This window comes from Ostrinia nubilalis, chromosome 28 (assembly GCF_963855985.1).
Source record: "Ostrinia nubilalis chromosome 28, ilOstNubi1.1, whole genome shotgun sequence".
Taxonomy (NCBI): domain Eukaryota; kingdom Metazoa; phylum Arthropoda; class Insecta; order Lepidoptera; family Crambidae; genus Ostrinia; species Ostrinia nubilalis.
In genome coordinates, this window is record NC_087115.1 from 5,919,577 (window position 1) to 5,933,041 (window position 13,465).

Genomic DNA, 13,465 nt, shown 5'->3' on the forward strand with positions numbered 1-13,465 from the left:
CTTCCCACCAATATTGGCACCATTTATAAGCCTAGTTCTAATCTTCACTTCATTAAAAGAAAGGTTTTTACCCCAAAAATATGTCTTTAGAAGGATCCAGATCACTTCTTCAAAAAATAGGTAGTTACGCATTAGCCAACTTTTATGGCTATAAAACTGTTAAGTCGGGATAAATCGCTATCCATCTGTTAAAGAGGACACGTGTGATCATTATTTGGTTTTATAACCATAAAATTTGATCTAATTGATCCCAGAGGTGAGCCCAAAGTGAGGTCTTTATTCAAGTCACATTTATGGTATATGATAATCATTTATTTAGAAATTAAATGTGTTTTTCTTTAAGGATTTTTAAATAAATATATAAATATATAAATAAATATAAATATAAAACCTTGTATCGCAAAACAAAATTTAAGAAATACCTAACTATAATATTGTAGTAAAGGTAATCGAGGGGCAACTACGGAATCCTACAGTGCGCGTGCCACGCACTTGGCTGTTTTGTTACCTACTTATTTTACTGTTTCAATTTTATTTTATCTATCTTATTTGAAATCTTTTGTGCAACATCGTTTATTTCTTTTTACAGAGATGCCTCAGAAAGAAGATATGGACGAAAAATCAAATTTACCCGAAGAACTAAAAGATGAATCGCCAAAAATTTACAAAAACGAAAAAGAATTTATGATAGAAATGAAAATAGACGTCTATAAAAAAATTGTGAAACCAAAGAATATAATAAAGAAAAAAGAAAAAACTGCGAAACCAAATAATACAATAAAGAAAAAAGGAAAAGCAACTAACAATGAAGTGACTATAAAAAAGAGAAAACTCACTAAAAACATGAAACCAAATAGAAAAAATGAAACAAAATTAACCGTTAGTAATAATTTAAGCGAAAACGAGGTATATCGTGACGTCCCATTATTTAAATCGGATGACCCGTTAGACACAAATTATAAAGATAATACACCAAATACAGATAAATTAGACAGTTCAGACACGAATATGGACACGGAAGATATAGAACAAAATGATGAAAATGAAACGAAAAATATTACAGCAACAGAAAAAACATTTCCATGTGATACTTGTAAAAAAGTCTCCCCAAGTAATGCGAGGTTGAAACGCCATAGACGTGTGCACACGGGAGAGAAACCATTCTCATGCGAACATTGCTCGAAAACATTCGCAGAAAAATGTAACCTAAGTCGACATTTCCGAATCCATTCCGGAGAAAAGCCATTCGAGTGCGATCTCTGCGGAAAATGTTTCTCGATTAAAACTCACTTGAGCGTTCACTTACTCACGCACAATAATTCTAGTAAAAAACAAACTAAAAGCACTGTGTCGTGCGATGCTTGTGGAAAAATATACACGCACAAAATGAATTTAGCACGGCACATTTCAACAAAGCACGCCAGGACACATACAGGTGAAAAACCGTTCTCATGTAACTATTGCGATTACAAGACTGCTGTAAAATCTCATTTAATTAGACATATACGGACACATACAGGTGAAAAACCGTTCTCATGTACCTTTTGTCATTACAAGACTGCTAAAAAAGATAGTTTAAATACTCATATACGGACACATACAGGTGAAAAACCGTTCTCATGTAACTATTGCGATTACAAGACTGCTGTAAAATCAGCTTTAATTAGACATATACGGACACATACAGGTGAAAAACCGTTCTCATGTAACTATTGTCATTACAAGACTACTGTAAAATCAGCTTTAATTAGACATATACGGACACATACAGGTGAAAAACCGTTCTCATGTAACTATTGCCATTATAAGACCACTCGAAAATCAACTTTAATTATACACGAAAGGACACATACAGGTGTAAAACCGTTCTCATGTAACTATTGTCATTACAAGGCTGCTGTAAAATCAGATTTAATTAAACATATACGGACACATACAGGTGAAAAACCGTTCTCATGTAACTATTGCCATTATAAGACCACCCTAAAATCAACTTTAATTAAACACGAAAGGACACATACAGGTGAAAAACCGTTCTCATGTACGTATTGTTATTACAAGACCGCATTTAAATGTAATTTAACTACTCATATACGGACACATAAAGGTGAAAAACCGTTCTCATGTAACTATTGCCATTATAAGACCACTCAAAAATCAACTTTAATTAAACACGAAAGGACACATACAGGTGAAAAACCGATTTGAGGTAAACTCTCTATAGAAAAAAAAATCTTCAGTAATTATTTCAGTAGGTTGTAGGTATAGTTAGTAGTATAAAAGCAGTAAAAGATGTAGCTAAAAGTCTTTGGTGTAAGTAGGTAGGTATACTATACAGGGTGTAAACGATAAGTGATCTCACTCGATTATTTCTAAACTATACAAGATATCGAAAAATTGATTACTGACCCTGAAAGTGCTTACCGCGTACGTGCTTACCCAGTTTTTGGATATCTTGTATAGTTTTTAATATTATGTGGTTTTACTAAATGTATGGAAGCTGGAAACATTGAATTTTCGGATAGATCCATTTATTTTGTAACCTATTATTGGTACCGTTGGATAGAGCTCGGGAAGCACTTTCAGGATCAGTAACCAGTGTTTGGATATCTTGTGTAGTTTAGAAATAATCGAGTGAGATCACTTATCGTTTCCACCCTGTAAAGGGAGGCACACAGAAAAGGCCTAAGTTATCAACAACGAGAACCGAACATAGGACCACTTATGGCAATGTTAGTAGGTAGGTACTATCGGGGACTCTTCCGCCTGACCACTTTGTAGAAATTTTTGCGTAAGCGCATCGCTCCGGTCACGTGCTCACCCCGTCTCTAATTGGTTACGCATTTTACTATATTTTTACTACGACCAATAAGAGACAATCAGGGCTTAGGTTGCAATACGAAATACCATTGTGCACTTTATTGTCATACGGTTAAGGTTTAAAACGAAATGTTTCTTTTTCTTCAATCTTTCTTAGTTTTAGGCTGAGTTGCACCTATTGATGTGCCGTTCCCGAGAACGCTCTCTCAACTGAGAATATTCTCGGGAGCGTTCCCGGGAGCGTTCTCCTAAGTGAAAAAGGTTGAGAATCATGTTTATCAAATGGAAATAAACAAACTTTCTTAAGTAAAATAGTTAAATTAAATTAAGTCAACAAATAAGTGTATATTAAACAATACACTCTATTTACAGTGAAAGGCTATATTCTCAGTGTTCCCGAGAATATTCTCGGGAACTTTCTCGGCAATATTCTTGGCAACTGCACCTTTATTATATTTTATTTTTTTCGTCGTGAAATGTCGTTTTAATGATATGTAAGATGACAGAAATTTCTTTTTACACGTAATTAAATAATGTAACTGTCCATTTTTTCGTTTTTAACACGCTCTTATTAGGTCGTCGTGTATGTAACTAACTATGTAATGGAATCTTAGAATCTGAATTACACGCACTTCTAAGTATTGTATCATCATGAAACTTGGCAATTATATGTAGATTAGAAATGACAATACAATATTGTGGTACCAGCTGGTCTGATGATGGGACTGGAAGGTGGCCAAAAGAACTCCTAAACGAAACGGCGGAATCACATCGAGTTTGGGTTCATTGGATGTCTTTTCGAGATCTTTAAGTGCTAGATAATGTTCAGGGTCCTAATGATGGAGTCAGGGGGTAGCCATAGGAACTCTTAAACGAAACGGCGGAAACTCATCGAGTTTGAGTTCGTTGGATTTGTCTTTTCGAGCACTTTAATGCTAGATGATGTCCAGGGTCCTGATGATTTTTGGCTTTTTAGTGCTGTTAGTAATTAAAAGCGTGTTATTAGTTTTTTAAACTATTCTTATTTGACATTAAGGGCATATCAATCGCTTAGTAAGGGCCTATTTCGCCACTTCTGGATAAGTGGAAACCTGTCTGACGGATCATTTGACACATTTTTATAGAAAATAAGTGCTAGCTAGATTGATCCGACACTTAGAAGAATGGTAATACTCCTCTTCAAAAAAGGTGACAAAACCTTGTTGAAGAATTATAGACCCATTTCGCTTCTGAGCCATGTCTACAAGCTGTTTTCGATAGTCATTACGAATTGTCACGCTAGCAGGCTCGACAACTTTCAGCCCCCCGAACAATCCAGTTTCCGAAAAGGCTTTAGTAACTACCATATACCATAATAATATACGCAACGGCAGATTATACGGAAGATCAAGGAGTATAATCAGCCACTTTGCGTTTGTGAACTATGAGAAAGCCTTCGATTCGTTTGAAACATGGGCAGTGCGTCAGTCTCTTCAACTGTGCCAAATTGACTATTGATACATTAAAGAGTTGAAAGGCTTGTACAAACACGCCACAGTGACAGTCCGTTTTAAGATCAGGACCCGAAACCAATCCAGTTGCAGCGAGGGGTGAGACAGGGAGACGTCATCACCACCGCCCTGGAAGATGTTTTCAAGCTTCTGGGCTGGAGCGGATTCAGCATAAATATCAACGGCGAGTACATCACCCAGACATCAGACGATACCATAGTCATGGCTGAGATCGTGGAAGATCTAGGCACAATGCTTGATGGCCTCAACAGAGTCTCTCAACAAGTGGGTCTCAAAATGAACATGGACAAGATTTAAAAATCATGTCTAAAGACCGTGTTGCACCCACTCCTCTATAAGTTGGAGACTCTACACTCGAGGTTGTTGACAATAATGTATACCTGGGACAAACAGTCCAGTTAGGTAGGTCCAACTTCGAAAAAAATGTCAATCATCGAATCCAGCTCGGCTGGGCAGCCTTTGGGAAGCTTTACGATATTTTCACGCGGCTTCTCCGTCGCGTCGCCACTCCGCATTAAATCCACTTTGAATCCGCTTTGAATCCGCTTGCAATCCGCCAGGGTGGCAAGGGCCTTAAAACTCAGAGGCACACTGATGTTCAAATACCGTAGCCGAGTCCTAAAGCCGCGGTACGCGTTCGCCACGAAAAGAGTGAGCAAGACAGGAATATCTCACTCACACGTTTCATGCCTTGTTTATAACGACTAGTCTTAACGCCCAGTTAATAAAACATCGAAACATTACAAATAATATCGCATATAAACAACAAAATTAAAATTAAAACTAAATGCATTCTGTCGAGAACACTGAGAATATTCCCGGGAGCGTTCTCAGTTCTCGAGAATATTCTCACTGGGAATATTGCCGGGAACGAGAACTTTCTCAGCGGCACATCTCTAGTTGCACCACCTAACTTTGACCGTAGCTATAACGGTAACCGGTGCTTTTTGTATGGAGTTTAACAGATTTTTGACGTTTGTCAAAGTTAAAGTAAGATGGTGCAACTCAGCTTTAGAATTTTAATAATAGAATTTGGTTACAAACAAATAGATAATATGTATTTTTTTAATATTGTATTTTTATACGAGGTCTGTCTGCTTTTTGCTTTGGCGAACTGTCGACATATTCTCTCCTTTGTTTTTTGTGATGTTTTGTGATCCCTAACCTTGGACTTTTATTAATCTAAGCCTTGGACCTTAGATTAATAAAACCTAGATAGATAGTCAGTGCACGATAGGTGAGGCAGATTTTAGTGAGCCAGAATGGCTTACTCGTAAACGTCACATGAACTGTCAAAGTGAAAAATTGGTAAACACGTCCGACGACTTTTAATTAATTAAGACGGTTTGTGCTGTGAACGGGTGTCTAAATACATCAGAAAAACTAAAGAAAGTGACCAGTGTTACATTTCATAAGTAAGTTTAATACGGGAATGATACCAGTAACAAGAAAATTTATTTCCCAATTGTTCGCCGTACAAATACACTTCCTTTTTTATGAAATCGAGACTTTTAAGTCGATTTATCTTATTGTAATTAGGTAGGTACTTTGAATTCAATAAATAAGTAAGTACATGATGCGTTTTGTTTTTGTTAGTTATAAAATAATTAAAAACGTATTAAAAATTTCCCTACTTTCGGGGAAATCGCCTTCACTGTCTACACTCCCCAACAAAATTGACACTAATGACATAAGATTTTTGCCTCACTCTTGACGAAGCGTTTGTATGAAGACTATCCATCTAGGTTTTATTAATCTAAGCCTTGGACGAACAAACCACTGGACGCGTAACGAGTGACGTTTTCGTCTTTACCCCGCTAGCACTTACCAAGGCTAAATTAGCCATGGTAAATGTTGTCAGGTTGTCACTTTGTCAGTATGACGCGAGCTCTCGAAGAGTAAAAATATCACGAAAAATGGGTAAATGCGCCGTACCTACTTTATTGCAAAAATTATTCCGGTCACACAAGAAATGTTTCTTATCACGCGTAAGTACATTTTAAATCTATTATAGTAGCTATTTTTTCGTAAAATAAATAAAATTTGATATGTAAACAAAATATGATTACGTCATTTTAAAAAGTACTCATTGTACATGTAAATGCTTAAAACATGTAGCATATTTAATTTGGTTGGATTATAGGTTTCATTCATTCATTCACATCTCATTTTTTATGACGTAAAGGGCTTGAAAAATGTCGATAAGTTTATCGATATACCAAACAAACTGAAACTGAAATTATTCAAATTAATTTAAGATTTCCAGTGGATCCAAATAGAAGGAGAAAGTGGATAGAGGCAGTCAGAAGAGAAAATACGTGGATTCCAACTAAAAACCACTGCATTTGTAGCATTCATTTTGCGGAAGAATGCTACAATGCCAATTCTACGAAACAGAGAAAACTGCACAAAGATTCTTTACTAGGGCATGAATATCGGAATCTCGGAATCTCGTAATATCGGAATCTCGGAGTACGAGATCCGATATTACAATTCCGATATTGAGCGACCCAATATCGTAATATCGGAATCAGATAAAGGTTTTAATTGAGATTTTAAACAAACCGTTTAAACGCGCCACAACCTGCCAAAAAGCCCAAAGTACATGATTGGCAAAGACCAATGATTTTCTCATGTCTCTCACCATCACTTTTTGTCCCACTGCAAGTATTTATGGTTAATTTTACTTGTTCTAAAAAATTTTAACACTTGCCGTACTTGGTCTTAGTAATGAAAAACGACATCTCAACTCCCTTCCAAACATTAATTGGGCTATGGCCCGTTAGTTCTGCGTACCTGCTATGTGCCCTGCCCATTGCCACTCAACTTGCTAGTCCGTCAGACTATGTCAGCGACTTTAGTTCGTTAACGGATCTTCTCATTTCTGATTAGATCTCGTAAAGAAACACCAAGCACAGCCTTCTTCATAGCACGCTGTGCAACTTTGAGAGCCCACGTTTCCGAGCCGTATATCATCACTTTCGTCTTTAATCACTGAGGTATTTTGGACAAAAAGATGTTGTGTAGTTCCCCGAACGCGGACCAGCCGAGTAGGATTCGACGATTTACCTCTTTCTCGAATTTGCATCTATGATCATCTATGAAATTGAATAGCTGAATCGCTTGTCCGAGGTAGACATACTTGTCAACAATCTCGAGAATCGAGCTCCCAACCGAAAATAGGTAGGGCGCAACATGGTCATAAGCTTTGTTTTGTCCATGTTCATCCGAAGGCCTACCTGTTGGGAGATTCAATTAAGGTCTTCGAGCATTGTGCCGAGGTCTTCCAGCGATTCCGCACTAGTACGCAAAACTGACGGCCGATGGGGCAGCAAGGTTCTGGAGTGGAGGTCACGTACCGGAAATCGCAGAGTAGGACTGCCATTCACAAGGTGGACCTCAGGCCGCTACCAACCAATCATTCTGAAAATTATTGGGGGAGGCCTATGTTCAGCAGTGCACGTCCTATGGCTGAAATGATGATGATGATGATGGCCCGTGGTTTTGTGAGTTGTACATCGATAGTCAAAAAGGAACAAATTACAAAGATATTCAAGTTTTTTTACCACTACCTAAAATTTTTGTAACATTTAACTTTAATGACTCTACAAATCGTTCCGCCAGTATTGGTTGATGAAGTAAAAGTTTGTTTGATACCTGTTTTACAAAAACACTTAAATTCTTTGCTAGTCCATATTGGCATATTATCATCAGTAACCAAATGCAATGGAATTGGATACCCATAACATACAAAAATGGTTTTAAATACTTCAATTTTGTAATTTTAAGAAGTGCTGTATTGTACCAAATAAAAGATATTGATTAAAGTCATTATTTTACTGTATACAATTAAGAAATGTTACGAAAATAATCAAATATGTATTCAATTTATAACACAAACTCAATTCCGATATTAATATCGGAATTCCGATATTGAGATCTAATATCAAAAATCAATATCGGAATTGAAAACCTTCCGATATTACATGCCCTATTCTTTACCTACATTGAATTTGCCTAAATTTGTAAGTACAATCATCATCAAATTTTATTAGATATTTTATCTTAAAAGTCAACTAATTCACCAAAATATCAGTAGACACAAAACATTTATGGTTCAAATTGTGTAACTGGTAGGGCTCAAAAGATAAGGATACATATAAAGTGCCCTAAAGGGCTACCTTTTTTAGGGTTCCGTAGTCCTGACAAGGAACCCTTATAGTTTTGCTGTCTGTCTGTCCGAGGTTTTGCTTGGAAACTATTGGCACTAGAGAGCTGTAATTTTGTGGAGGTATGTATATTAATCACGCCGACAAAACAGTAAGATAAAATTTTGAAAAAAATAAATACGGTAGCTAGTTGCTTTACATCTAGGGGTAGGTACATGTAAAGTGGGGGTGAATTTTTTTTATCTTCTACCTCATCGTGTGGGATATCGTTGGACAGGTCTTTTAAAATTGCTTAGGGGTTTCTAAGACTATTTTTCCATTTAGAGATCTGTTTGCAAATTATTAAAGTTTAAAGTGCCAATTTTGTTTCGAGTCCCCTCTAAAAACTAAACCGTTAGCTTGAAAAATCTGGGAAAATTCATAATAATAATTTATTTCATGAACTTTCAAGGAAAACTATAACGGTTAAGATACGTCAGTTAGTTTAGGAGTAATAGTCATTTGACTCATGTATTATACTTAACTAATAAAAATTCCTTAGAAGAAAATACAAAAAGTTACTTTAGATGAAGTAATTGCTTGCTTCTAAAATATATTGTGTTAACGACGGACAACAACTACGGGACCCTACATTACGCGTGGCCCCCGCCCGACACGCACTTGGTCGGTTTTTTTTAAATTATCTTTGACATTCATAAGTGCCAAAACGCTGGTCAAATTTGAATAAAATATTTATGATTTTGATTGATTTTTTGGCATTATTTTAGTCACATGAAAAAAAAGATGATGAGATCCACACAGATGGAACATACAATTTAAACTTTTCATTGCATCTAAATATTAATAATATCATCACAAAAATACGCCAAATGACTACGATTACATATTATTATTATTTTTTATTTTATTAACAGGTTTTATTTTCGTTATGCAATACCGAGGTGGAACCTTTTAGATCTGTGTCATCCCTCACGTTTAGTGAAATACCGGGGTGGTTGGAACTTGATTTGGTCCATCCTGTCATCAACTGTTTTTCAATGGGACGACTCCTGAACATCAGAGAGATCTTGACTGTCAAAATACGTGAATTAGGCCACTGAACTTTTCAAAACAAAACCAACACAGGTGAAATAATATCTGAGCATCTCCCTTGACAACAAATTGAAGCACCCACTCTAAGACTTACAGGAAACGATCTATGAAAGCAAAACAAGGAGACAGGATATTCCGCGATTCTGCACAAAACCCTAAAAGAAATACCCCTCATCAACAGGATAGGTACCCTGTGTACACATCTTCGACCAAAGATAATATCCAGCTTACAGCGGAAACGCGAAATTGCTCTGGAATCAATGAAGTTAGGATATACCGATGTCTTCAAAACCGAAATAAGTACTGGGAGGTCTTCTCGAATGACCTAAACATAAGAATATCAACAACATTAGATAAGAATTAAATAATATCAGATAGTGCATCCGTACTGCAAGCGCTACAAAGCAATACATTGTCATAATGTTATCAAATTGTGTTTGATGAAATGTATACACCACTAAATTTTTATCACCGAAAAAATTTTAACAGGTTATGTAGAAACGTGTGGAATATTGAAAGCAAAAGAAAAAGAAATGGTTTTCATGAAATTAATTTTTTTATTAAATTTTCGTTAGTCCGTATTTTACGCGTCACAGCTGGGTCACTCCGGTGCTCGCTAGAGTAGTCGTACGCGCTCGCACGTTGCATCGATCTGTCTGTCTCGCTCACGCCTCGACCACGCTTCCAGTGTTATTATTACATAATTAGCTAACTTAGACCATTTTTAATTTTAATTAGTGTTACATTATTGTTCTTAAATAGTGCTAGTGACGCGTGTGTCAATAAATTACCAATTTTAGGAGGATATTTTGAGTCACTTTATTTTACTCTTTTTTTGCACAAATGGGATCAGTATCAATAACCCATTACCCAGAATTTTTTTTTCGGTGATTAAAATTTAGTGGTGTAGAAATAGGCTATTGATGAAACTTTTGTCCGTGACGTGAGACAGATTATAACATTTGTTGAGACCAAAAGCTAGTTAGCAGTCGATCGTAACAGAATATTACTTGTTTATTGCTTTACGAATTTGATAATGATAACACAGCAAAAAAATATTTCACCTAACCTAACCTACCTATATGAATAATTTGTAATATTATTTGTACCTATGATTTACCAATGGCACTATAATAAACACGATACAATAATTAATTATAGTCTTTTAATTAAAGAAACTTTCAATAATAAATCAATCCATAATTCATTTATCTCGTTAGGTTCATTCATTCATTCATTTACATAACTATCGATAAAAATTTACGATCTTTTCCCAGCACTAAATGTCATTATTTGACAATTGTCAAACCTCTCCCCCCGCAAAAAGTGGTTGATCGTGTTTCCTTAGAAATCAGGGTGAAGAAACTTCCATACAACGGTCATCGAAGTGAAACTTGCTTCCAAACAGCGACATCGGTGAATAAATTCAAATACTTTTTAACTACCCTAAAACGCTCTAGATGTCGCTGCTCCTGTTTCCTTCATATTTTCATTTTTTTCTTAATTAAAATATATTTGAGAATATTGTTAATTACAATGTGAAAACTTTTTTTAAATGAAATTAATTTGTTTTAATTTAAAACTGAACATTGACATTTTTGTTATAATTTACATAATAGAGTAGTAGAAATTACTATTTAACATAGGGTAGTATTTAAACGAGTGACTGTAAATTTATGTTGTAAGTGTCAAAAATAATTAATGTGGGCTAAAGAATTACTAAGTGAGCGACTGAGTGCGAGTGACGAAAAATCAAAATAACAGCAACTTACAAAAAAAAATTGAGTTCCTTAAAATACAAAATGAGAAGCTTCATAATATTTGAGCGACCTAATATTTGATTGAGTGTCAACGTTAGGTCCTGCATTTTTTTCAATATTTGGCAAATGCTTTTTTTATACTGAGCGGTATTTTTAACTTTTATGAAGTGTTTCGAATGCAAAAACTACTTTGAAAAATACTATTATGAGCAGCGTATTATGAGCCCAAATTTAAATAAAAAATTATCTTATGAAATAAATATTTGACGGAACACTATTCTAGTAGCGAAAAAAATAAATCATTAAAATTTAAGGGTAGGTAATCAAATCAATCAATCAATCAATAAATCATTTATTGTCTTAGTTATAGGTATTACAATAACACAGATCTTAAATGTATACATAAGTCCGCTATAACCTGCCGATTGGGCGTACAATATTTTATTCGTATGAATACAGATTACGTAGTTGCAAGATATTATAACTACATAACAAAACAATAAACACATAACAAACTTTAGAACAATTAGTAACAATCTTACATTTTAAAATCTTGTAGCTTAAGGTAGGCTAGTTAGACTAATTAAATAAATAACATCAATAACTAATTTTATCTTGTAAATATTCATTTAAAGAGTAATAACATTTTTTGACTAAAATGTCACACAGTGCTGTCTTGAAGTTTTTATAATTTAACTCTTTTAGGCTGTCAGGTAAATGGTTAAAAATTTTAGGTGCTACAACAAAGACACTATTTGAAAAATAACTAGTGCGCGATGTATGATGGGGTAATATATCTATTTTATTGCGAGTTTTGCGATGTAGTCTGGTTATCCTAGATTTAAAATAATAATCATATTTTTTTACAAATAGACAAACTTCAAGAATATACAATGAGGGAAGATTGAGTAACTGCAGTTTAGGAAATAATTGCCTGCAACTAACCATTTGACTGACGCCGAAGATGGCTCTGATGCATTTTTTTTGAGCACGAAATATGGGTAATAAATTAACATTTGCCGTATTTCCCCAATGGATTATTCCGTAGCGTAAGTTAGAAGCCACATATCCATAGTAGGCAATAAGAGCAGCTTTCTTAGACACAGATCTTGCAATTTTTTTTAAAGGAAAAACAAATTTACTAATTTTATTCGTTAATTGTAAAGTATGTGGTTTCCAACACGCGTTACTATCAATTTTTACACCCAGAAAACATATTTCATTAGCTTCTTCAATTAAATGATTATCATAACTCACCGTAATGTTTTTTTTGCGTTTTTTATTTAAATAGAATTGCATATATTGTGTTTTATCAAGATTAACTACTAAATTATTTGCATTCATCCAGTTAATTACATTTGCAAGAGCATCGTTTATGGACTGCTCGTATGTGTCATGATCATTACTTTTAATAACTATGGTAGAATCATCGGCAAATAAATACATTGGGTGCGGAACATTTAGGGGGAGATCATTTATATAAATTATGAACAATAAAGGACCAAGTATAGTTCCTTGTGGCACTCCGTATTTAACTACTTCTATATCGGATTTTACAGTTACAACATTTTTTCTACAATCTATTTTAGTTATTTCTGTATATTGTAAGCGTTCGTTTAAGTATGAAGTTAATAATTCCAATATGGGTCCTCTGATTCCATAACTATACAACTTGCTTAGCAGTTTTTCATGGCATACAAAATCGAACGCTTTAGACATGTCCATAAATAGCGCTGTCACAGGAATACTGTCATTAAGGCATTCCGAAATGTTGCGCATAAGATGATATATAGCTAAGTTAGTAGATTTGTCTTTCCTAAACCCAAATTGTTTTTCGCTGAGAATGTTATATTTTTCGAAAAAATTTATTAAACCCTCATATATTACTGTTTCGAATACTTTAGCAAATATTGATATTAATGCAATAGGACGGTAGTTTTCGTGTTCATCTCTATTACCTTTTTTAAATAACGGTTTAACTACTGATATTTTCAATTTACTAGGAAATATTCCTTTGCTTATAGATAAGTTGATTATGTGAGACAATGGACCAGAGATTTCATCTTTACAGAATTTAATAACTTTAGTATTTAAGTCATCATAACCCACGCTA

The 13,465-nt window shown here is 34.8% G+C and overlaps 1 protein-coding gene across 1 annotated transcript in view; it reads left to right on the forward strand.

Annotated features, from left to right (window-relative positions):
* The window catches only part of LOC135085268 (zinc finger protein 271-like), a 195,831-nt gene that overhangs the window by 168,955 nt on the left and 13,411 nt on the right, over positions 1–13,465 (forward strand). The window contains exons 8-10 of the mRNA XM_063980015.1: positions 1,604–1,855; positions 1,940–2,023; positions 2,108–2,191. Coding sequence (XP_063836085.1) covers positions 1,604–1,855; positions 1,940–2,023; positions 2,108–2,191 — 420 coding nt within the window. The remainder of the gene's footprint in view (positions 1–1,603; positions 1,856–1,939; positions 2,024–2,107; positions 2,192–13,465) is intronic.